Below are 24,856 nucleotides of genomic sequence, written 5' to 3' on the forward strand. Positions count from 1 at the left end.
CCATCTCTCGCAGTCACAAATTGTTTGGATTATGTAATTCATGTTGTGTAATAGCCTGGAAAGTGATGTGGACTTTATGTTTGGTGTTTCAGGAGTCTTAGAAGAGTTGATGGCATCTCTTCCTCCAGTTCAAACTTATAATGTTTCACTTAAACCTCTATGATCCGTCTTCACTAATACCCGACGTTAATCATTAACCGCAAGCTGTCCAGTTTGGTTTCTAATCTATCACCTTATTGTGAGATTTAGAAGAAAGAGGAGGACTAAGATCAATGCAGAACAGAGGAGAAGATGACGGGGAAGACTTTGAGGTAGAACGGTTTGTCACAGTAGGGAAAAAGTGTTAAGCTGCTCTTTCAATCACTGCCGGGCGCTAAAGCTGGTCGTTTTTATTGATTTTTTTCCCCCCACTCAGACGATAATGGATTGTTCACCTGCAAATGAGGTTCGACTTCAAAGTGATTTATTTTTTCAAGGGCTTTTGTTTTTATTGGGTACAGTAAGGAGGAACGGGGAGGGGGAATGGATGATTTCGTGACAGCCTGACCTGATTTTACTGGAATGGAAAACATCCCCACTTATAAAACTATTTTTGATAGTTGGGGTCAGTTGTTTTTGGAGTTGTTTGGAAGCACAAAATTTTGATTAAATTTCTGTTGAAATCAAATTACGAGGATTTGTGAGAATTAATGATGGGTTGGATGAGTTTTGGAGCAGTAGAAACGGAGGATGTAGGTCTTGACATGCCTCCCCTTGTCCGCTAACCTGGAGCTTACTGACAGTTATCTGATGCTATCCAGTCCTCTTAGAGAAATACAGTTTTTAGGAAAGCTTTTTAGGGGCATAATTTGTTGCACTGTTCACATAGAGAAGTAGATAAAAATAACTGAATAGAAATAATAAATTTTGCACCAGAATATCAACAGCTTTGTGTCCATCATGTCTCTTTGAACTACATAATCCATCCAACATTTATTTTCCTCTCAATCTGACCAATTACTTTTTTTTGTATCTATTTTGTATCTTTATTGTCCCTAACAATTCAAATAAGTCCTAACAGATTCAAATAAAGTAAAATGTCAAATTTTGAAGGTGTGGATTGCGCACTTGGCTGACAGTCACTGATAATTAGCATAGTGTAATCTGCTGACTGGTAGAAACTGCTGTTAGACGTGAAGCTGTCTTTGTTTAGCTCTGAGGAAGACTTGCAGCTTCGGTCTGTTCACTTCATGATCCTGGAAAGCCAAACTGACATTTTCTTGCCCTCCTCTTGAAATATTTAGACCATCCTCTTTTCTTTCTCACACGTTTCCTACTACATTCCCCTGTTGCATAACCCATTCTCATCTCTTGTCACCCGGGATCATGCTATCACTTTTTCTCTCTGTCCCGCCGTGCCCCTCCTCCCCGTCCGTGTAATCTTCCAGGTGGCTGCGTCCAGTCAGCAGTGGTGAGCACGCTTCAGATAAATTATTCAAGCAGGTCAGCAGCAGCAGCTCTGTCCTTAGAGGCTGCACTCTCCTCATCCCTGGAACTGGGTCATGACACTCAGATGAAACACAGCCTCGCTTCAGTCAAGCAGAGATTAAAACTTCAGGATTGTTTAATATCTGTTTACATTACAGGGTTGTTTAAAGCACCTGATTCTGTAGGGTTCATTAAAAGTTCTCATCAGCAGACTACTTAGACTTTCACCTTAGGTTCTTCCAATTTAATCGCAGTATGCTACGTTAAAAATGCACAACATTGGGGATTGGTATATCAATTAGATATGCATAGATAATAAAAGGAAAACTTGCAGCAATATTTATATTACTCATCTGCAGTTAATTCAATCTGAGAGAGAGCAATACTTCCAGCAGATAACAGAAAGGCATATTTGGTCCACGTTTTCCTTTTAACATCTCAGCCTATGTTTCTCCTCAAAGTGGAAATCTCAAAGGTTAAGTTAAGGATGTTCTCCTTATATAAATAACCAATAACCCATGAGGAAGGCTAGTATGTTAAAGAGAGAGGTTTTGAATTATGAATAGATAACCTACATACTGTAGCCATGACCAAAAACATTGCACTCTAGTTCAGGATAAAAGCTGAGTATGGGTCTGTATGTTTCCTTTTATATCACAATATGTATCAAATATCACAAGGTGAAGTTTAAAGAAAACAATCCTAGGTTATAAAAAAAGTAAAGAAGACAGACACTCATTTTTATGTCAACGTTTTATTTCAGGGCATCTGAAATTTTACTTCTGGTCTGACAAGAGGAGCAGCTTCTGGTTTGGCTTTGATCAAAGTCAATTTCTGGTATCTTTTCTCACATCAGCCTGAGAAAAACACAGTTTGCTTTTGGTGCTAATTCTGAATCTTATTTCGTTTCCTTTTTTCCCTCCATCTCAATTTTTTTTCTCTCTTTTTTTTTTAGACGCAGATAAACTGGTAACAACTTGATTGTGAATTATATGTGTAAAATTTTTTACAGATCAAATCAAAATGAATTGAATAAATCTCACTGGTTTTGTTTGTCCATCTCTCTGTTGAAAGAAACTATTTCAAGTCAAAATAATTATAAAGATGAAATGTAAACATAAACTAAACAATTAAAAGTCATCTGATGGCTGTTTAAATAAACAGATTTGATGGTGTAGAATCTGCTCTCGTATAAACTGCAGCATTACTCGTCACTGTTTGCTGTTGCATCAGTCTGTTTCTCAAGCCTTCTTCATTTCCTTCACTTTATTTCACAGTTTGCATCAAAACATATTCATGAGACCCTAAAAAACAAGAGAAAACTTTTCAAAGCCTTTTTTCTATCTTCACCTTTGAGGTTTTTTTAAGGTTTAAAATATCTGTGGGCTTGTTGGCTGTTTGAGAACTCTTTGTAACGCTCTCCTTGTGTTCATCACAGCCACACCCAACAACACACAACATACTGGGGCTACATTCTAATGCGAGCTTCTCTTCTGCCCCCCCTCAGCCTCCTTCACCACTTTTGCTCTAATGTGCTTTAATAAGAGATGGAGCGGTTTATCAGAGGAAGATGCTCCCAGTGGCCAGGATGAAAGAGAAGCAGGAATAATCTTTAAAGCACCCCAAGGCTGTGAATTCCCACCGTGCAAAACCCTCCCCGATGCTTCTGCACTCACATTAGCACTCTCACTGCACCCTGAAAGATCCTCCCTCGAAAGCCCCCCTCACAAAGACTCCTCTCTTTTTTTTTATTTTATTTATTAAACTCCATCTCCTCCGCTTCCTTCTAAGCTTCTGCAAAAGTAGCAGGAAAGATCAAAGAGGTGCAGCGGGTCATCCCCCAAACATGCTTATCCAGATTTATTGACTCTAACCTGATTGAGTGATCCGCTCAGTAGCGTATGCAGCCGTCACCCCCAGCCAATCCCCGTCCTCCATGAGATGCACGCGATTACCATGAAGCACTTTGTCTTCGGTGATGAGTAAATCAAATATGCCTTAGGCCTCTTCCCCTTTCTTTTCAATTTCATCGTTTTTCATTCTTGCAGTCCCAAATGATCATCTTTGTTCCCAGATAACTTCTTAAGGGTTTAACAGAGGCATCAACACAGAGCTGAGGCCTAGAATATAAATGGACACTTATAAAGCAGTAGATTGGGGGGAGGCTTTACTTTATCAAGACATTTTTCTGTTTATGTTATTGTTAACCCAGTTTTATACCTTGATATGACCAGTTTTTTTTTTTTTACAAATGTAAGTTTTTATGAATTATAGAGATACATCTAAAAGAAAATTACAAATCTCATGTTGATTTAATTGTGATAGGATCTGATTTTCTGAATACTTTATTCTTTTAACGGTTCATAGTTCTGGTGGCAGATTTTGATCCATGTTCAAACCATTTGGCTTTTGTTGATTTAACACTGGTAAATAAATATAAATGGGGAGATCCACCCACATTTATTATGTGTTTATTATGAGTAGATCATAAACAATAATTTTAAATCATCTGGTGGCAAAGAAAATACAAAACATCCCCAAGGTGGGTATAAAAGGATGAAGCCCAGGGCAAAACGACTCATTTTCTTAATCTAAAGTCGGTTTAGAAATCAGCTGCAGTGGTAGAAAATCACTAAGAGACAAAAATCCACCACCTTCCCTGCTCTGGTTTAATAAAAATGACCAACCCTAAAACAAAACCAAGTATATATGATTGTACTAAGTGAATATTGTAAAAGATTCTCCCAAAACCTGAAAGCTCCATACAAATTCACTCCTAGAGGCTGCAAAGAGTTCAAAGCAAAAGTGCAACTCAATGGCAATATGCTTTATTTAAAGGAACAGCTAGACATATACAGAAGATAAACTTCTCACAAAAATATGAGATGCCCCGCACTTTAAGGCTTTTTTTTTATCCATGCTCTGATTTGAACAGTAAAGTAAACCAGTAAAAGTAAAAATCTCCCCCTCTATTCTCTCAATGTGAAAGTTTGTTTATCATTTCTGTTGGTATTAAAAGCAATCCAAGGACAGCAGAGCAACATAAATAAGCAGAGAGGGCTCCAGCTGAGAGCTGGATCTGCGCCCGAAACCGCCACTGAGAACCAAGAAGCTCTCCATTTCCATCACAAGAGCAGGTTCATGTGAGGTGATCCAAGTTGGACTCGGAGCCATAAATGATATTATATAGTTTATCGAATGAAAAAGTATCCAGCTAAAGATTCAATAGTTCATTTAGATTTAACTTGATCAGAAAATGGTATCTAATGTCTTATTTTACTGTAAACCTTTAACCTACTAATGAAATGATTACTTAATTCTGCTACTTTTAGCTGATATTAAATGAAATAGGAGCAGCTTTCTAAATATATTTTACAATCTTTCTGCTGTGAGGTCTTTAAATATTTATAATGGCAGCAGATGCAGCTTCGCAGCATGTATGTGAGAAATGATTCAGTGACTCTTATAAAAGATCTAATAAATGATGGAGATGACATTGGAAACCATCATCAAGTATATTTGCAGTTAGCAAGATTAAGCATAGAAAAACAAAAATCTGTGCATGTTTTCGGTGTGGTTGAAACTGTAGGACAGAGGGTGGCCGACATGTTGCTCTTTCTCAACCTCAGCGAAACCCAGAAAATGACTTGTTAAAATTAATATTAATCCAAATAGTTTCACAACAATACAGAAACAGCTAACTCTTAGCCTTTTAAACTGAGCACAGAGTGGTCAGAGTTGATCAAGGTGAACACCCAGCTGTGTCTCAGTTCATCTGTACTGGTAACACAGTGGGGAATTGATTGGGAACATTCCCAGGCAGTAAACTAAACAATCCCAGGATGTTTAGCACTAAAACAACTAGCTGCCTGGCACCGCGACCATCCATTGTTGATTGGGTTCATTTAAATGTGGAACTACTCCATGTTCATGTTGAAGAGTTGCTGCTGTTAAAAGGATCATAACAACATTTGAGGACCGTGAAAATCTGTGTGATGGGCAGAGAGACGCTGGAGAATCACTGAGCCAACAGCATCCCAGTGCTGCTGTGGGAGCTAGTTCAATACTCTCCTCCACCAACATTTATGTTCATGTAAGAGAACTTTATGAGGGGCCGTCCCAACTAGTCCATCTATAATTGATACAGGTCTGAACCTGATGTCGCAGCAGAGACATATGGAGGTATATTGTATGAATATTTAATAAATCAGCTATAAGATCACCATAACACCATGCTCTGATAAAGAAAACATCTCAAGGATCTGAGCTTGACTAATTACTCCTTTATTTCTTTTGAATCCCTCCATTCCCACAAGAACCCTCAGCCTTATCTCTCCGATGGGTCCCCCCTCCTGTTGTGCTCTCATCTGTCGCCTTTTTATCAGTCCATGTCTCTGTAGCTCAAGGCCCCTCAGCCATTCATCTCTGTGTTAATTTATCTCTATAGTTATTTAATTTCTGTTCAAGGCCTTTTAGAAAACTTAGGTCCATTATTTGGTTCCACATATGCAGTAAAAACCAATCTGACTAACAGAGCCTCAAAGCTGAAGGTAAATTCGTAGATATTAGCCAGGCCTCCTCATGTCCCGTTTTAACTTTGATCTACAGTTTCATGTCTGAAATAAGATGAGCTGACATTAGTGAGAGTGGGTCTGTGACTGTAGAGCGTTTGTGAACTGTGGTGGTAGAACATAGAGTATGTGAAGGTCTTCAATTCATTTTTCTCCATTGGCTGGGTTGAATGATCATATGCTGTGGGTTTAAGTAGAGTTACCTATGTCTGTTTTGGACCAAGAGGTTCTTACATTTTTGTAAAATTCTCACTGCCTCTGTGGTTTTTATGTTTTGTTTGTTTTTATGTGTTTTTGTTGAGCTGGGGGAACATTTGTTTTTCCTTCAAACCTTTAAAATTTCAATGATATTTAGTAATACTTTTTCATATTTCATTTTAATGATGCCCAAATACCGTAATTTTCAGACTATTAGCAGCACCTGAATATAAGCCGCAGAAGCTAAATTGCATGATTTGTACATATACAAGCCGCACCGGACTATAAGCTGCAGGTTTTTTATGTCCGTCTTTCTCGCTGTCGTTCTGTCTCGAATCACTCGCGGTAGAAGTCTGCTTCCGGAGGACCTCCGCATTCCCCCGCGCGCGGCTACCGTACTTGTGTGTTGAAGCAAATGCGACGTCAACATGGTGGATGGTAAAATCCATAGATTTAGGTATTACGCTAATGGCCGTTAGTTGTAAAAGTCCATAGATAAGCCGCATTGTTACATAAGCCGCAAGGTCGAAAAATGGGGAAAAAGTCGCGGCTTATAGTCCGAAAATTACGGTACTTAGTTCTACACAGTTGAGCTGAGAGACAGTCCTGAATAGGAATTAGGAATTCTTTTGCAGGTGTGAAAATACTCTGTGAACCCTGATCAGGACCAGAGCTCACTGCTTGATGTGGTCTGGGTCCACTTTCAAACGGACATTACATTTGTGATTTACTGATTCTCCCTAGCTAAACCAATAAACTTAACGAATATACAAAGCAGGGTGGTTGGGTTAGCATCCCTGTAGCCAGATTGGCTCATGGCACACAGGGAAAATCACCACCTTCAGCTTGCATCACGCATTCATCAATTGTGTTGTGAGTCCTGACCTTCTATTGACACAGTGACAAGAGGTGCTCTCCAGTGACCTTACTAGAAAGCTTTTTGTCTGCCATCAACTGGAGAACAAAGTCATTGAAGGGTAGTTTTCCCCCTTCCTGTCTTCATCAGTTTGTCTGATGGATGCTGTAGCAGCAGAAACCACCTTTGAGTAAAAAGCCTTTAACATTTATGAATTATAAAATACAAAGCTAAACCAGTGTTCCCATTCTCTCCCATTTTGCCCAAAATACCCTCCCCCCGATCTCCCTGTGGGTTTTCTTTCTCCCGTTTTCAAAACATGGTTTTCCCAGACATTCTTTCCAAGTTGTGACGCATGGAGTGTGTATGTCTCATGGTTGTGACTTCGGCAGTTAAAAATAATCTTTTGCTGAGGGGTCGGCTCCGGCCTCCTCCACAGAAACGCTCCACCCTCTCCTCTAGTTCACTGAACCAGACATCCACGCTGTGCCACTTGCCCTTTTCATCTGCTCCTGTTTAGTCACCACTACAGGAGACACACTAGCCCACATGTTTTCTACTGTGGTCTGGTTCAGTCTGAGCTTATCCAAAACGCCCAGTGATGACGCAACCGATCTGGTTTGGTACTGTTATGATAATTACTGCTAAGGTAATATTTAGTCTAAACATTTCTTATGTTCTAGAGGGAATTTATAATAGTTATAAAGATGACTACCCTCCTCAACATGTGAACACAGGTGTTTGTGGCTCAATGAAAGAAGCTTTTGTCTCTTTTTCTCTGCTTATCTGAGACCCTTAATAAATCAGATCAGCAGACAGATGTCTGCCTCTCAAGAGACACATCCGCTCTGAATCACAATCATCATCCTTTTAAAATGCATCCTCGCATCTCTAACCTTTCCCAAGCTGAATATTTTTCCACTCCAATTCCAGCGGGTTTGACACAAAACAGGGATGGGATTAGACAGGCACACAGAGATTCCCTTTGCCCCATATCGATCCATAGAGGACGTACGAGCAGTCTACTCTGAATGTCCTCTTGAATAAACGTGGGGATTTGCCCTCACAGAATGTCTTCCAGCAACTTGAGGTATTTATGGCAGAGATGCACATGTTGGAGATTGGTAGCGGGTTTTTTTTCTTTTTTAATTCCCTCTTAATTTCCAATTGCATCTTTTTTTTTTCAGTTTTTGAACCATAGCAGTAATTTTATTGTAATTTTTTTTATTAGGAGTAAAGGCAATGTCCCACAGTGTGAGAAAGGGCAATCTCTGCCAAAAACAAAAACAGCAAAGACAAAAAAATAAATAAATAAAGGCGCCATGTTGGTCTCTATTTAGCATTTTATTCTAGCAATAAGCTGAGTTAGCATAGATACCATGTCTTTAATCATCTCTTTCCCTAGAAAATGCTCTCCCAGGTCATCTTCTTTGTTGACAAATATTTGTTATGAGCTGATGTGGTTGACAGTTTTCTTGTCGTCTTTTAACCAAACTGTAAGATAAAGCCATAGCCCCGGCTGCATTCTTGCTGTTGAATGACATTTATGAAGTGAAATTTGCTACAAGCTCAGTAAATACTCATTAGAACAGTTTTATGTAGGTCACAAATACTTAACTGCTCTCCACCAACATTTTAAACATTTCACGGGTGTAGATTCACTACCAATATGCTCCTGCTTCTTCCCCATCCTGATGGCCCGTGGTTTGCTCTCCTCATGCCTCTCTCCTACTTGGATGTGGACTTTCATCACTTTTAGGGTGGTACCCATGGAGAGAGTAAATTATTATTATCCGTGATTGGCTACTCTTCAAACCGTCCTGTTTTCTGTTTGATTGTCACTAGTATTGGTAACGAGTGCGTGAAAAGCAAACTAGAGAGGAAGCTCATGCTAGCATTATTTCTGGGCCTCGTGGTTCTTAATCTGCTCAAGTAAAGGGTGTAAAATGTGCATGGAAAGTAGTTTATTGTGCATACTTCCTTTTACAAGAATTCTGACAGACATACGCTCATAGGAAATGCAGTGCATCTTCCATAAAGGGTTGACATTTTAAAATGAAAAACATATTAACTTGTAGGTACTCTTTTCAGCCTTCTTAAATGCTAAAAGTCTTACTGAATGAACCATTGATTTTTTTCATTAAGACATAAAAGGTGAAGATTTCCTTTTAATTATCTTGTCACGTCTGCTCGCCTTCCTCTGACTTTAATTTAAAGCTCCTCACTGAAAAAATGTCTGTCAATGAGTAGTTAATGAGTCTTAACTCATTCACCACATCTACACTGCAAGGTGTTTGCAAAGCATAAAGGATTGGACTTTAAAGACCAATCAGAGGTGGTCAAGCTAAAAATCATCGTTCCTGAGCATCCCTGAGAAAAGTTGACAAGGGGTCAAAGCACTGACCAAAACAGTGCAGTGTTTAGCCGTCCTACCCTCCCTTCTGTCCTGTCTGTATGTTCTCTTTTCATTTCTCTTTGACTGTTTACGCCCCCCTCCCCCCTTCGGAGGTGTGTCCATCCACATCTGGAGAAGCAGCTCCGCTCAGGAGCTCATTCACCCCTCCTGCTTGGCTCCCTCTCTCCCTGCTCTCTCGCTGTCTGAGCGCTCTGTGCCTGTTTGCTGCGGTGGAAGTCAGATCACACAGTGAGGAGATGCTGGAGGCTGACTGTGGAAACAACTCGCAGAAACCGGATCATACCTGGAGTTTTTACGCGGCTCGTCGAGGCGGTCATGGAAGTAACCAGTTCTCATTTGGCTCTTCATCTTTATTGTTTTTGAATTAAAGCAAAACTACAAAAAAAAATTCCACGGTCCTCTGCTCTCTGGCACCTGGTCTCTCCATCAGTGAAGGGTTACGTGGAGATCCTTTTTCACCCCAAGTGCTTCCTCCACCTTCAACTTTTTGGTGGAAGGGAGACTCCACGGCTTTGGAATGACTGAGATCATGGTGTCGGACGTAAACTTGAACTCTGTGTGCGAGCGTTTGGAGCAGCACTGCTGTGTGGACCAGAACCAGCACAACCTGTCCAGCCAGCCCCAGACCCCGGTGTTCAAGAGGCACTCCAACACAGGGGCCAAGCTATGGGGCCGCGTCCGCAGCAAGCTGCTCAGACAAAAGGTCTGACATATTGACACATGTACACGTCACCTCCAAACCTTTTCTGCTTTTTGTCGTCTCTCTGCTGCATCTGTCCTGCTGCATTCATCACCGTTTCGCTTCCATCTGTTTGTTCTGCTTCTCTTTTATTCTCAGTGAATCTGCTCATTATGCCCGGCTGTCTCTCTATTGCCTAGTTGACCGTTGTTCTTATCTGATGGGTCAATCTGTGATGGATGGCATTGATGCCAAAGCTTTGACCCGGTTAGAAAACAAAGTTCAAACCTCATATAACTGCCGTTCATTTGAGAGGATAGACATGGAAAATGTTCACGTCTTCAAAGGTATTCAATATCCTGTAAATCAGGCTTCTTTTATTGCTCACTCTGGTGGTAGAGCTTTAATGATGCTTGTGGCAGAGCAAGATGTTTCACAGAAATAATTTAACTTTATTTCCCTGGACACTGGATTATAAAATAATCTCTGCCTTTCTGATTTATATAAACTTTCTGCTCCCATTAGCTCACCCCTGACTTGTTTTCACATCCATCACTTTCTTTTATCACTTTAAGTTTCAGCTAAAGAGAAAAAAAAGGACTTAATGTATCTGAGATGTGTCTCTGCCAGAACAGCTCCCTCTGCTGTTCATTTGAGATATCATCCTCTGGTTGAATCGATAAGTGCATTTTTAGCATTAATATTTCTTTAATAGAAGATTTCTTTTATTCTTTTGTATCATTATGAGTGTATGTTTCTTTGAAGCAACATTCAGTTGTAGTAATTTTTATGAAACTCTCGGTAAATAAAGGATATAATTGGATATACACCAACCAGAATTTTATGGACAATTTCTAATCTTAATTTTTTTATTCAGCTATTAACTGAATATGCATCATTTGGCTTATTTTTATTTCTGAGAGTAAAGAAATAGTCTTTGTACCCTTTTTGACATGTATATATATATATACGTCAATTATGTAAAATGCGCTCTTTAACTGAACATTATTTGACATTTTAAACACTTTAACATCTCATGCTAGTGATGAGCTTGGTTTTTATACAACAAATAGCATTTCTATAATTAGAATCTTGTTTTTTTTTTCTCCGATTTTGTAAAAATTAGCTTTTATGTTTAGATTATTTTAAGTTTATCAAGTCCAGTTCCAAATCCAGCTTGTTCCACAAATTTGCATAAAAACGTAGTATATATAAAGCAGTTCTATGGTTACATTTTTAGCTTTGCTGTTATCTGCTAAAGTCTAGCTTTCTCACTGAACCTCAAACACATCTTCACAACAGAGAAAGTTCTTTATATTCAAATCGCACATAACTTTGCCTAGACATCCCACCATATAGAACTTCTACACCGAAGAGTGTTTAGGACTCTAATTGATAGGCATGGTGCATTTTACTACAATCCGATTTCTTTATCCCGCCTGTAAATCCGAAGGTTTCTAATAACAGATACATTAAGTAGGTCAAACACATTTTTGATACACTTTTTGTTTCCATTTACACATAAATTAAAGGGAAAAAATGCTCTAGTTTGATACCTAGGTCAGATTTATAATGGCACAGTTAAAATGCAGCAGTTCATGTATGAGTCATTCCTTCAAGCTGAAGAGCAGCAGTTTTTTTATGTTTTTTTTTTTGCTTCTGAAGTATCCAAAGCGAGCATGTGCAGCAGCTCTGATTATAAGCAAAGCTCGTCACGTGTGCACCTTCAGCTGTGACTAACCAAAATATAAAATTAGATGCTGTGAGGCAGTTTTAGCTCTGTGTTCACTCATGTTTATTTAGCAGTCTTCACTTTCTGTTTTGACTGATCAGCCAGAATATCACCTAGTATTTGATGCACATAATCAGCTACTTTATTATCTTTAGCCAATATCTGATGTCTTATTCCACAGTGTGCAATATGAGCTTGAGGAAAATGTCAATCTGAAAGAAATAGGAGAGGAGTTACAGCTTCAAATCAGCCTTTAACCAATGAATCAAAAGGTCTGGCATTGATTCAGTCCTCTACATACAGACTGCTGCCTTGGTGTCATTAATGCTATAAAGAAGGTTCCTGTATTTTGCTAATGTCTTTGGATTGTATTTATAGTCAGACTGCAGAGAAACCCCCCCACCACCACCACCTCTCAGAGCCCCCATTCATTTTTACAATCATTCATTCATTTGGACTGAGTAAGTTTGTGTTGCAGTTATGTGCATACTTACCTTCTGATACTATCAGGTCTTGTATAATTCTCCCTTTATGCCTCCCCTATGCTGTATGTCTGCCCCTGCATGACTGGGATCTCAGTTGGACCGCAAAGATACGGCGATGCTAAATCATTACTCATTGCCTGAAACGGCTACATTAAAAAAATCCTCTGGGTTTTTTTTTAATGAGACGAAGAGAGTAATGTAGTTGTTTTTTAATGTTTATGGCGTAAAGCCCCCTGAATGCCAAAGTTTTTATTACTCTACACTAAAAACTTGCAAAGAAAATTGCAAAGAAGAAAAAAAAAAGAGCAATGAATGCACCAATATGATTACTGAGCGGCGCAGGGAATGCAGTAGACATTATTGTATTTTCTCTTAGTGTGTGCCGATGGAAGCAGTATGTTATCTAATTTCTGTTCAGAGGAATCTGCATGAGAGAAGATTTGTGAGGGCACAGAGGAACACCGGGGAAATGTTCTTCCTCCTTCAGCTGACAGCCGTGCCTAATTAAGACGCAGGGAGATGAGATGCCAGGCTGACTGGGAACACTAATTGGACTGGAACCAGACATCATATATCTTAGGTGTCCTCACAAAAGAGCAACCGATGATGAAGTAGCCACAGGCTGGCTGTTAGCTGGATTTTTGCTCCATTTGCTTGGTGACCTGCTTCCTGGGTGGGTCTAGTGTTATTTTTTTGTGCCCTTTTTCACCAGCTTAGCTCAGAAAAACAATCAAACCATCACTGTGGATTAGCCATCAGAGAAAATAACGTCTAACCATTGTCGGCTAGCCTGCACGTCACTCGTCTCGCCCTCATATGAAATTACACTCTTCCATTTAAGTGTTGATTAGTGAGGATGAAATGTTCGGGTTCATCCCTCCCTCTTGCCTAAAATGCCAGCCAGCCCTTTAATGGCCTTTTTATGTAGGCCACATAAATCTCCATCTGTCCACACCAGCGGGCATAGCCCTTTATTGGCCCTTATCTGTGCCTCTGTGTGCTGCATTGCGATTGGTTGATGAGTTTCAGGAGGCAAGCGGGAGCTCAGTAAAATATTCTCAGGTTAATACTTATAATGACCTCCTGCTCCTAGCTGTACGGCTAAAAGCGAGCAGGGTGGCCTCTGCCCCTGTAGGACGACAACCAGCTATTGGTCCTCTAAGCCGGTGGTGTGGGTTTGAGTTTAATTACAGACTTTACCAGGTAGTTTAAGGTGAGTGATGACGGGGATTATCGTACTATGATTAATGACAGAATGAGGTTTTAAGGCAGAAGAATATTTTAATCACCTAAGAACAGAGATGCCGTGCAGGGCTAAAAATGCCGCTTTTATTCCACTGAAAACTTGTCTCTAACGGCCTCCATGCTGACAGAGATAAAGATTACAAATCACCAGAAAAATTAGGTAATGAGCTCAGAGTTATGCTATGCAGGATCCTCGGTCCTATGAAAACATGAGGGTTTATCAAGGGAAATGAAACCAACATATAGATCATCTACAGTTAGAGCATCATTGTTTGGAATGTACACTATAGTATAGTGTATCTAATATAACCCTCTAATTGTTTGGTTTAAAGAACAGATGATTGTAATAATGGTGTTCCAGCATGACAGCTCGTTAGCAAAACAGTATCTAATCTGAGTCACAAGACGGGATTTTAGCAATATTTTGGTTTTTACTGTTAGAATGATGAAAGTATAAACTTTTTTTTTTAATGATTATCAATATAATAAAATGCAATACTAAAGCCATTATTTTAGAATTTTTTGTAAGTGTAGAATATGGATCAACCAGCTTTAGAGGGAAATACACTAACTTCATTGCAGATTAAAAACATTTAGAGGTTTTTTCCCTACAACAAGCGGCTATTATTATCCTGTCTATATATTATTTTTATATTGCATTCCTCCCATATTAGACAGTTTTGTCCAGAAGTGATCTCATGGCTTTACTCAGTTATGCTGCAGATCTCTTACTCATCCAGGCTGTAGGCTTAGTCATCTTCCAGAAGTGCAGCGCTCCTCTCTGTGCTCCTGAATATTGCATACAGTGGCTGTGAAGGAAACTGCTCTAAATCTTTTTTTTTTTTTTTTTTTTTTTTTTTTTTATCACTGCTCAAATTTTGTTAAAGAAGGAGGCATAGCAACAGAGTTGAACACCTCCTATAGCAGCTGTGTAGTAAATAGACCAACCACTGATGAACATGTAAACAATATGGCTAAAAATAGCTGCCCTGACTCTATTCCACGAAGCAAACATACTGCGACGTTCTAACTGGGACTCGCAGCACAAACACTTTCCCTAATCCTGCTAAAGCCAAGCGGGCGTGCAAGTTTTCCTCTGCGTTCTAATTAAAGACCTAATAAAAAGCCGAATTAATATTTAATCAGGCAGAGAGCAGCAGAGGAGAACTGTGATTAAACACAAAGGAGGAATTAAAGCAGCAATTCATTAGAATATTTTGCGGATCAAAGGATCAAGTTGCTCGGTTTTCAGAAGGTTGTCAACAGCGTGCTTTAACTAACACAGTGAATGCAGCGTGATTTCTACTGGGTAATGTTTAATGAGGCTGTCCTCATTATTATCACTATTACCTCTCATTACTTCCACAGCGGTTCTCTGTTTAACAAGAGCACTTAATGCCTTTTTGTTCTTTCATTTCTCAGTGTGAAGCATGAATTATCATGTAAGTCAGAGCTGATGTATTGATTGTGGTTCTTAGAAATGCTGAGAGATTGTGAAACTGTGTCTGTCTGAGGCTCAGGGTACACCGATAAGGCAAGCAGTAGGGGGAGGGGGCATCAGCCAGTTCCCGTAGTGTAGTGGTTATCACGTTCGCCTAACACGCGAAAGGTCCTCGGTTCGAAACCGGGCGGAAACAGCCTTTTTATTTTGTTCTCTACATCTGTTGGTCTCCCTTTCTTCCAGCAGTAAAAATAGCACAGCAGTAGCTTGTTGAACTGCAGAGTGTGTCTAATCAGCTGTCAGATCAGAGTACGGTACACCCGGTACGACCTGGCTGATGGCTGCACGTTTGTATTTCCACTAGCGAGCGCAGCCATGAGTTTTCTTTAATGTCTGCATGTGGGCTGAATCATGGTTTCCTGCTGAAAAGTGAAAGTAAGTACAGGAGATCAGGTTCAGTTGGCCACATGTAAGGAAGCCAGACCAAGTATATCAGATAAGGAAAACAGAACAAATTAAATGGTTTAACAGGAAGTCATTGATGTCACACACTTATGCTGCAAAAAGTAGAAGTTTGTTGTCGTTTTTTCTTTTTAATTGGTTTATTCCCTCTTGATGAGAGCTGGTAAGACAATTTCTTAATGGAAAATGATGATTTATGATTCGGATAAGAAAAAAAAACACTTCATTATCTTATTCTAAGCTTATAATATCTAATTATCTTATTTTAGAGGGGGCTTCAAAAAGAACTTGCTGGCCAAGGATGTGTTATCCTGAAAGACACCAGAAAATATTTATTTTCTTTCTGCTGGTTCTATCTCTGTTTGTCTGTCTTTCAAGATGACTTCTCTCGCTGCCTGGAAACAGCCGTCACAACTCGTTACATTTTCACACCCTGCAGACATCTTTCTGACATTTAAGCTGCAGTTAAATATTTTTTTTTCCTATATTTCATTTTTTTCCCCCTAAGATTGTATTTCCTTTGTTTTTGTATAAAAGCTTGTGCCCATGTGCTTTCTGGGATTCAATTAGGCAGTAACGCCTCGGCTACAGCAGGAGGCGGTAATTTCAATATTAAGTTCTAAATATCTGAGGCTGTGCTTGGGCGTAGGATCAGTTTAAAATATTAGACTGTTTTCTTTTACATTGTTCTTTCTTCCGGTGTGTCCATAATGAGCCTTTATGCTAATAGATGGAATCATATCTGAAGATCCAGTCTAACCACATTTTTTAATGCATTTTACAAACTCTTCTAAGTATTTTATGCCTGTATTGGAGTTCAGAAAAATCAACTTGTTGAGTTTTTAACAAATGGTTATATATAACCCAATGTGGATAGTTGTTCTACAAAAAAAGTTCTGCTTTGGAAATTGTTTTTAATAAATTCCCTGAAACAACCGGTGCAAAGCATAATGGGTTTCATGACCACGCTGGTGGAAAGGAGAGTTCCTGCTGCAGTATTCTGAATAGATACAAGCTAAGTCAGTCAGCTTGATGCATGCCCAGCGGGTCAGAGGAAGTCATTTCCCATGAAAGCCAGGGGAAGGCCAACGGGTCAAAATCCTGAGTGGAGTATTTTCTAATAAAAGAAGCCTGGTCTGAGGATCCAGAAAGGGTCAGTGAGTTCAGCCGCTGCCTGTAATGAATCTTCTGATTTTACAACCCTGTTTGAGTCACATTTAATCAGGTGTTTGTGTAAATCTATGAAACAGCAGTTTTTTTCTTTTGAGTCTCCTCCAGTTAGCGAGAAGAGGCGTCATCATAGAGTCCAGCTCCCTTCCTGGCAGTAACTGTCCACAGTTGTGGTGATTACCCATCCTTTGACACAAACGCCAACCCTGCTGGGAAAACATGCAGCAGCAGTTTGAGGAATGCATGGAACGAGAACTAAATGGTGCCTTTAAGAGCTGATGAAATGAACTCGGAGACAATGTTTAATGGTGTGTAGAGGTGTAATGGCAGATGCTAAAAGCAGCAATAAAAAGCTACTTACAGGTGCTGGTCATAAAATTAGAATATCATGAAAAAGTAGATTGATTTCAGTAATTCCATTTAAAAAGGGAAACTTGTATATTATATTCATACATTACATACAAACTCATATATTTCAGATGTTTATTTTGTTTAATTTTGATTATTACAAATGACAACAAATGAAAATCTCAAATTCATCATATCAGAAAATTAGAATATTACTGAAGACCAATAAAAACAAAGGATTTATAGAAATGTTAGCCAACTGAAAAGTATGAACATGAAAAGTATGAGCATGTACAGCACTCAGTATTTAGTTGGGCCTCCTTTGGCCTGTATTACTGCAGCAATGCGGCGTGGCATGGAGTCGATCAGTCTGTGGCACTGCTCAGGTGTTATGATAGCCCAGGTTGCTCTAATAGTGGCTTTTAGCTCTTCTGAATTGTTGGGTCTGGTGTATTGCATCTTCTTCTTCACAATACCCCATAGATTTTCTATGGGGTTAAGGTCAGGAGAGTTTGCTGGCCAATTAAGAACAGGGATACCATGGTCCTTCAACCAGGTACTGGTAGCTTTGGCACTGTGTGCAGGTGCCAAGTCCTGTTGGAAAATGAAATCTGCATCTCCAAAAAGTTGGTCAGCTGCAGGAAGCATGAAGTGCTCTAAAACTTCCTGGTATGTGGCTGCGTTGACCCTGGACCTCAGAAAACACAATGGACCAACACCAGCAGATGACATGGCACCCCAAACCATCACTGACTGTGGAAACTTTACACTGGACTTCAAGCAACGTGGATGAAGTGCCTCTCTTCTTTTCCTCCAGACTCTGGGACCTTGATTTCCAAAGGAAATGCAAAATTTACTTTCATCAGAGAACATGACTTTGGACCACTCACCAGCAGTCCAGTCCTGTTTCTCTTTAGACGCTTCTGACGCTGTCTGTGGTTCAAGAGTGGCTTGACACAAGGAATGCGACAGCAGAAACCCATGTCTTTCATACGTCTGTGTGTGGTGGTTCTTGAAGCACTCACTCCAGCTGCAGTCCACTCTTTGTGAATCTCCCCCACATTTTTGAATGGGTTTTGTTTCACAATCCTCTCCAGGGTGCGGTTATCTCTCTTGCTTGTACACTTTTTTCGACCACATCTTTTCCTTCCCTTCGCCTCTCTATTAATGTGCTTGGACACTGAGCTCTGTGAACAGCCAGCCTCTTTAGCGATGACCTTTTGTGTCTTGCCCTCCTTGTGCAAGGTGTCGATGGTCGTCTTTTGGACAACTGTCAAGTCAGCAGTCTTCCCCATGATTGTGTAGCCTATAGAACTAGACTGAAAGACCATTTAAAGGCTTTTGCAGGTGGTTTGAGTTAATTAGCTGATTAGAGTGTGGCACCAGGGGCCATCAATTTTGAACCTTTTCACAATATTCTAATTTTCTGATATGATGAATTTGAGATTTTCATTTGTTGTCATTTGTAATCATCAAAATTAAACAAAATAAACATCTGAAATATATGAGTTTGTATGTAATGTATGAATATAATATACAAGTTTCCCTTTTTAAATGGAATTACTGAAATCAATCTACTTTTTCATGATATTCTAATTTTATGACCAGCACCTGTAGTTGTTTAGGCCTCATGCAGAGTGTGCAGACTACTGCGGACTTAAAACAATGAGCAGAAGGCCAAGCGTCTGGAGCTGTGATTGGACCCGAGAGGATCCGCCGAGGGCGAGCGCAGCAGGAATGGCGTCATTTATCCCAGAAGAAGGAACTGTGACTGTGCTGCTGGGAAAATGTTTAAACTGTATCTTTATGTATCAGACACATAAAGCGTGACGAAGGTGAAACACTTTATGTACGAGTAGTTTTAAGGTTCATCCATCCATCCATTTTCTGTTGCCCTGCTGGTGCCTATCTCCAGCTGTTTACAGGCGGGAGGCGGCACACACCCTGGACAGGTCACCAATCTATCCCAGGGCAACTTGGAGACAAACGGGGCAAACAACCATTCACACACACATTCACACCTTAGAGAAGCCAGTTAAACTAACAGTCATGTTTCTGGACTGTGGGAGGAATCCGGAGTGCCCGGAGAGAACCCACGTATGCACAGGGAGAACATGAAAACTTTGAACCTTCTCGCTGTAAAGCAGCAGTGCACTGTGCCACTGAGCAACCCCCGTTTTAATGTCAATGTAGTCTGAAATGCTTCCCTCTGATCAAATCTCGGGGTAGGTGGTGAGTCATATCAGTTCCTGTAGTGTAGTGGTTATCACGTTCGCCTAACACGCGAAAGGTCCTCGGTTCGAGACCGGGCAGGAACAAGAGTGATGAGGTTTTTTTTGTCTTTAATTAAATCATTATTTGGTCTTCAGGTTGTTTTTAAGCTACAAAACCTTGGTGTATTTTTCTCTTCAACAGTTTCCTCGCTGAATCAAACAAACTGAATCATAAATTGCAGCACGAGGTCGGAGCTTTAAGACACACCAAGGTTCCTAAAAGTTACTCACACGTTTCAATTGGTTTTTTTTTGAGGGACCAGAGATCCTTTATCTTCACGGATCATCAACTAATATGTGACATGGAGCAGAAAAAAGGCGGCTACAAATTCAGCTGTTGAGCACATTAGCATGTGTTTCAATCCTTTTCTTATCAAGCTGAGCTCTCCTCTGGGAAAAATGACAACATAAATTAAAGTTTTTTATTCCTATATTTGGTCAAAACAAACTTTTAACTGCTGCGTTTGTCTGTTGTGTCTTTCAGCTGGACCCACAGACCGTACAGTCCAAGAACTGGCACATGGATGTCATCGAGATGAACGGGGTAAGGATGGTGTCGAGTTTCCCTTTTATACTGGAGCAGAGACAGCGCCTCCGTCTCTAACACAGCTGTGTTTCTGGCCGTATCCACAGGAAGTCCGAATGACAGCTGGTTGCTCTGTACATGGAAAACAGATTATTTTGTCGCTAAACAGTTTTGACTTGAGCATTTTTTCCAGACAAACTATGTGGTGGTGTTAATGTGTCAGAAGGAGTTTAAAACAGTCTGTCTGAATCCTAATCTGCAGATCAAAGTGGAGTTCTCCATGAAGTTCACGAGTCGGGACCTCAGCCTTAAGAGGACGCCGTCCAAAAAACAGAGCGGAGTGTTTGGAGTCAAGATCAACGTGGTTACGAAGTAAGTGTCACCAAATAGAGGGAGTTCTGATGTCATATCTGCTAAAACACTGACCGCTGCGACCGTCCACAGGCGCGAGCGCTCCAAGGTGCCTTACATCGTCCGTCAGTGCATTGAGGAGGTGGAGAAGAGGGGGATCGACGAAGTGGGAATCTACAGGATCTCAGGGGTGGCCACCGACATTCAGGCACTCAAACAAGCTTTCGACACAAGTAAAGATCCACTCCAGAAATGTTTTAAACCAGACGCTCCCCACATGTACACCAGCAGCTGCGTGATCGCTCTCTGACCCGTCTGTCTTCATTCCCAGATACCAAAGACATCCTGATGATGCTGAGCGACATGGACATCAACGCCATCGCAGGAACACTCAAGCTGTATTTCAGGGAGCTGCCAGAGCCTCTTCTCACAGACCGTCTGTACCCGGCCTTTATGGAGGGGATAGGTAGGAGGATAGCTGGATCAGCTGCAGGACGTCAAGTTTAGAGTTAAAAGAAAAGGCTGTCTGGATCTAAGGGGACATGTCTCTTCTGTCTTTTAGCTCTCTCTGACCCTGCAGCCAAGGAGAACTGCATGATGCACCTTCTGCGCTCTCTGCCCGACCCCAACCTCATGACCTTCCTCACTCTGCTGGACCACCTCAAAAGGTCAGACAGGGGTCACTAGCGTTTTATTATTTACGGGGATTTTATAGATGGATAACTCTTAAAACACATTTAAATCTCATCAACATCGACCAGGAGATTTAATGCTTGCATTAAAGAACTACTTTATTGAAAGAGAATAAATTGATTAACTTAAGCAGAGCTGCCGTATTTATGAAACCAAAATGCAGTTTTACATAAAATATGTTTGTTTGTATTTATTTGATATTATAGGTTGTTAAAAATGTAAAGAAGTTATCGCCAAAAAAAACAACTTTGCTATAAGAGTTTAATTATTTAAAAAGCATCTTATATCTTTCATTCTTAGTCAGTTATAGAAGAGTTTGGCTAAATCTGAACAGTTTATTATATAAAAAAAAAAAATGGGTGTAGGTTTAATCATCATTTGACTCAAACTAACAAATAATCCTCTTTAATAATAATAATTCAACTTTGTTGATCTCACATTGGAGAAATTAACTCTGCATTTAACCCATCCCCTTGGGGAGCAGTGGGCTGCCATCGTGGGGCGCCTGGGGAGCCATGTGGCGTTTAGGGTCTTGCTCAGAGACCCAGAGTGGCATCTGTGGGAGTCAAACTCAGAACCTCTGGACTCAAAGTGCACTGTCCTTACCACTCGGCCTCCACTTCCCCAACTCTCACAGAAATTATATTTTCCCATAAAATCGCTTTCTCTTATTCATGGTTTACTTAAAGCTGTTTGACGACATGGTTCTGAATTAGATCGTTGTACCGTTAGTTTTATCATGATCCGTTTCCTTTACTAGAACCAAACGCTGCTGCTTGTTCCTGCAGGGTGGCTGAGAAGGAGCCCATCAACAAGATGTCCCTCCACAACCTGGGCACCGTGTTTGGCCCCACCCTGCTCAGGCCCTCAGAGTCGGAGAGCACCAAGGGACAGCACATCACGTGCGCCTCTGACATCTGGTCACATGATGTCATGGCACAGGTAAATAAATGATCTACTGGGAAAGGGAAAAAAAAACTCTTTCCACTGTTTTTGCTGCGGTTCCTCCCTGATGCTCCTTCGGTCTCCATTCATTTGGTTGATAGACGGTAAGAAAGAGGAGTCCCTTTAAGAAGTGACTAAACACGTGTTTCCTCTGCTGCTGCATGTTTCCTGGATTAACTGGACTCCCTCGTGGCCCACTGACCCCTCTCAGAGGGACCCATTCTCCCAGCTGTATTTAGCTTGTTCTTCTGTTTATCTATTTATTCTGACTGACGGCTTTCATGCGAGCAGATGTCTTCTCTGAGCTGGATAAACAAGTTGGAGGTAAACACCATAAATAGGGCAGGTCTCTGCTGTTTGTCCTGAGAGTCTTTGCAGGAAAGACCTTTATCCAGACCTTTTCTTAAATGCATTCTGTTGCATTTTTAAGGAAAAACACTTTTACAGCACTTAATGGCACCGATCACACTGGAGATAGCAACCTCTGATTTATCTAAAGGAGCGATAAAGAGCTGTGAAATAAAAAAGGATTCAGGTTTTCAAAAAGAAAATCTTCTAAGCACAATATGCATATTTGTTTAGCAGAGCACATATTCAACACTGCAAAGATGTGATAGTCCTGCTCAAAGAGAAGCTGAGAAAATCAGTCATGGTTACCATGGTAACTGTAGGATCAACATTTTCCATTCTACCTTGTGATGTTCTCACACTATGAAATGAAGGAGAGGAGGCTGTTTTAGGCTCTAATGTTGCTCATTTATTCACATAAATTTCCAAACCAAAGCAGCTTCCTGGCCACCGTACAGAAGCCTAAACAACTGGCAAAGTATGTCTAAAACAAATTTTACTTAGAAACAAATGAATAAAAACAGAAATATGTCCTAAACTTATATTTTCTATAAATGAGGCTTATTGTAACTCTGAAGGAGCTGCATAGATTTAAAGTTCAGTTGGGAGAACCCGTTGGCAGGGCAGAAGGCACCAGCCTATGCTGACACATGGTATTGGTAGCGTCATGCTGAGGGACTGCTTTTTTCCTCAGCAGGGGAGATGGTTACAGTTGATGGAAAGATTAAAGAGCCTAAAAAGAGAGACTTAGAAGTAAATTAGAAGGTTTTACTGTTGGTCCAATATTAAAAAACATAAATCGTGCAGCATTTATATCCGTCTCCAATTCAATAGTCCTAAATAAAAAATAAAATATAAAATAGCCAAACTCTCAATGAATGTAAGCTGGAGGAAATAATTTAGCCGCTTCATTCAGGGACACATCAGAAGGTAGCAGAACACTGCCCCCTGGTGGACTGGACATGAAGCTTCCTGCTTTGGATATAAGAAAATTCCTATTAGAACATTTGAATTCTAAAGTTCAAATGAATCAGTGAAAAGTCTTAATAATCACTGTTAGCAGATGCTTCCCGTCTGTCTGAGAGGTTTATTTGCAAAGAAATCTGGGTGAAAAAAAAAAACAATTAGTCTGCAGATGGTGGAAAGGGAGACGTAACACATTAGACCTACAGCTGCTGGGGTTTCTGCTGTTTCTACCAAAAAGTGATGTTACTCAATAGTATCGTCTGCTTTCTGTTGGAATCTCCTATAAAGTCAGTACGTTTATAAAGCTGATCACAGCTGATGTGGGTTGTTTAAGTCCTGATAACTCCTCCATCTGTTGCTTCTCTTAGGTCCAGGTTCTGCTCTACTACCTGCAGCATCCTCCCATCTCCTTTGCCGAACTGAAGCGAAACACGCTCTACTTCTCCACTGACGTCTAAAGCTGCCACCCCACTCAGGGCTTCGCCTAAGCAGGGATGGGGGGGGACCCCCCCTCACTCATTACTCCTGCTCCCAGCAGGCAGCTCATCTGTACCGCAGTCCCTCACTCCTCCATCTGAACCCAGCCTGGTATTCACCCTGTGAAGAGAGGAAGACGAACTCTTTGTGGTCATTAAACAAACTCCTCCCATCAGCAATATGACCTGCCTCACGAGCGGGGGGGTCTATAGACCACAGCCTGGTGCGGTGGTTCAGGAGCTGAATTTTTGTTTCCTAATCAGAGGCATTCCAGAAAAATCGGCATTTATGTGTTTTATATAAAAAAAAAGAAAGTTCCTCATGTTTTCTTCTCCTTTTTGGTCTTTCTGACTTTGTGTGTGTTTTTGGGGGGGGGGGGGGCGTAGGACTGTGGATGATTTCCTCTGAGACTGTGAGGAAGTGTTGAAGGGACTAAAGTCAAAGGTGGCTGATAAGCCGCCCCATGAAACAGCAAGGATCGTGACTCGGTTCGGGTCAGTCCTTTCCCACTGAGTCTAGGCTGAACTAGCCCTATTTATTTTAAAAATTATATATATAATATTTGTGCCTGTACAGTTCTGTGCTACTAGAGATGTTCTCCAAGGAGTATGTTTTTTGAAGTTTATCCAGGTAGTGATGTTTTTTTATTAGTCAGTTTTCTTTCTCACCATGTCGTTGAAGGTGAGCTGTTCTGAGAGGATCACCAGGTTCATTTCTGCTCACTTTGTAAACATGCAAGGGCACATGAGGGTTTATTATGGGGGTGGGGGGGGATAACACCATGGATGGAACAGTTGACCCCTTTTTTTGTTCTTTTTCTGCTGCTTCTTGCATTTCAAGCCTGTTCCAAGTGTTGCTGCACCAGTGTTATCTGTAGGAGGATTTGTTTAGACGCCCTCATTGCATGTTCAGCTTGTCCATGAAATCAGGTGGGGTAACACAAAGGTAGGTCATTAATGTCATGAACGGAAACAAACCCATGCAAAGCCAACCTTTCTGCTATCAAGCCTACATATCTTAAGGAACATACAAGCACTGCTAGATGAGTAATATTTGATATTTTTAATATAAGAATAAAAAGAAATGAAAAACTGTTGTATTTTACTTCCTCTGAGAAGAATTTCAATATGCTGTAATATTGCGACTCAATGTCAATGTGAACTTTTTCCCTCTTTTTTAAAGTAAAATAAAAATTATTGAAGCACTC

The 24,856-nt window shown here is 40.5% G+C and overlaps 1 protein-coding gene and 2 non-coding genes across 9 annotated transcripts in view; all 3 read left to right on the forward strand.

Annotated features, from left to right (window-relative positions):
* The window catches only part of abr (ABR activator of RhoGEF and GTPase), a 173,743-nt gene extending 148,887 nt beyond the window's left edge, over window positions 1-24,856 (forward strand). For 5 of the 7 annotated variants that reach the window (XM_038288437.1, XM_038288439.1, XM_038288440.1 and 2 more), the window contains 7 exons: window positions 19,828-19,887; window positions 20,132-20,241; window positions 20,314-20,453; window positions 20,552-20,686; window positions 20,783-20,888; window positions 21,702-21,855; window positions 23,541-23,630. In XM_038288437.1, the coding sequence (XP_038144365.1) occupies window positions 19,828-19,887; window positions 20,132-20,241; window positions 20,314-20,453; window positions 20,552-20,686; window positions 20,783-20,888; window positions 21,702-21,855; window positions 23,541-23,630 (795 nt within the window). Of the gene's footprint in view, window positions 1-9,678; window positions 10,212-19,827; window positions 19,888-20,131; window positions 20,242-20,313; window positions 20,454-20,551; window positions 20,687-20,782; window positions 20,889-21,701; window positions 21,856-23,540 lie in introns of those variants that run through there. The other 2 variants (XM_038288442.1, XM_038288436.1) reach the window with 2 other exon arrangements.
* On the forward strand, window positions 15,214-15,286 carry trnav-aac. The gene has a single exon. It is a non-coding gene; the product is annotated as a tRNA-Val (tRNA).
* Window positions 19,316-19,388, forward strand: trnav-aac. The gene has a single exon. It is a non-coding gene; the product is annotated as a tRNA-Val (tRNA).

This window comes from Cyprinodon tularosa, unplaced genomic scaffold (assembly GCF_016077235.1).
Source record: "Cyprinodon tularosa strain WSP-4 unplaced genomic scaffold, ASM1607723v1 ctg256, whole genome shotgun sequence".
Classification (NCBI taxonomy): Eukaryota; Metazoa; Chordata; class Actinopteri; order Cyprinodontiformes; family Cyprinodontidae; genus Cyprinodon; species Cyprinodon tularosa.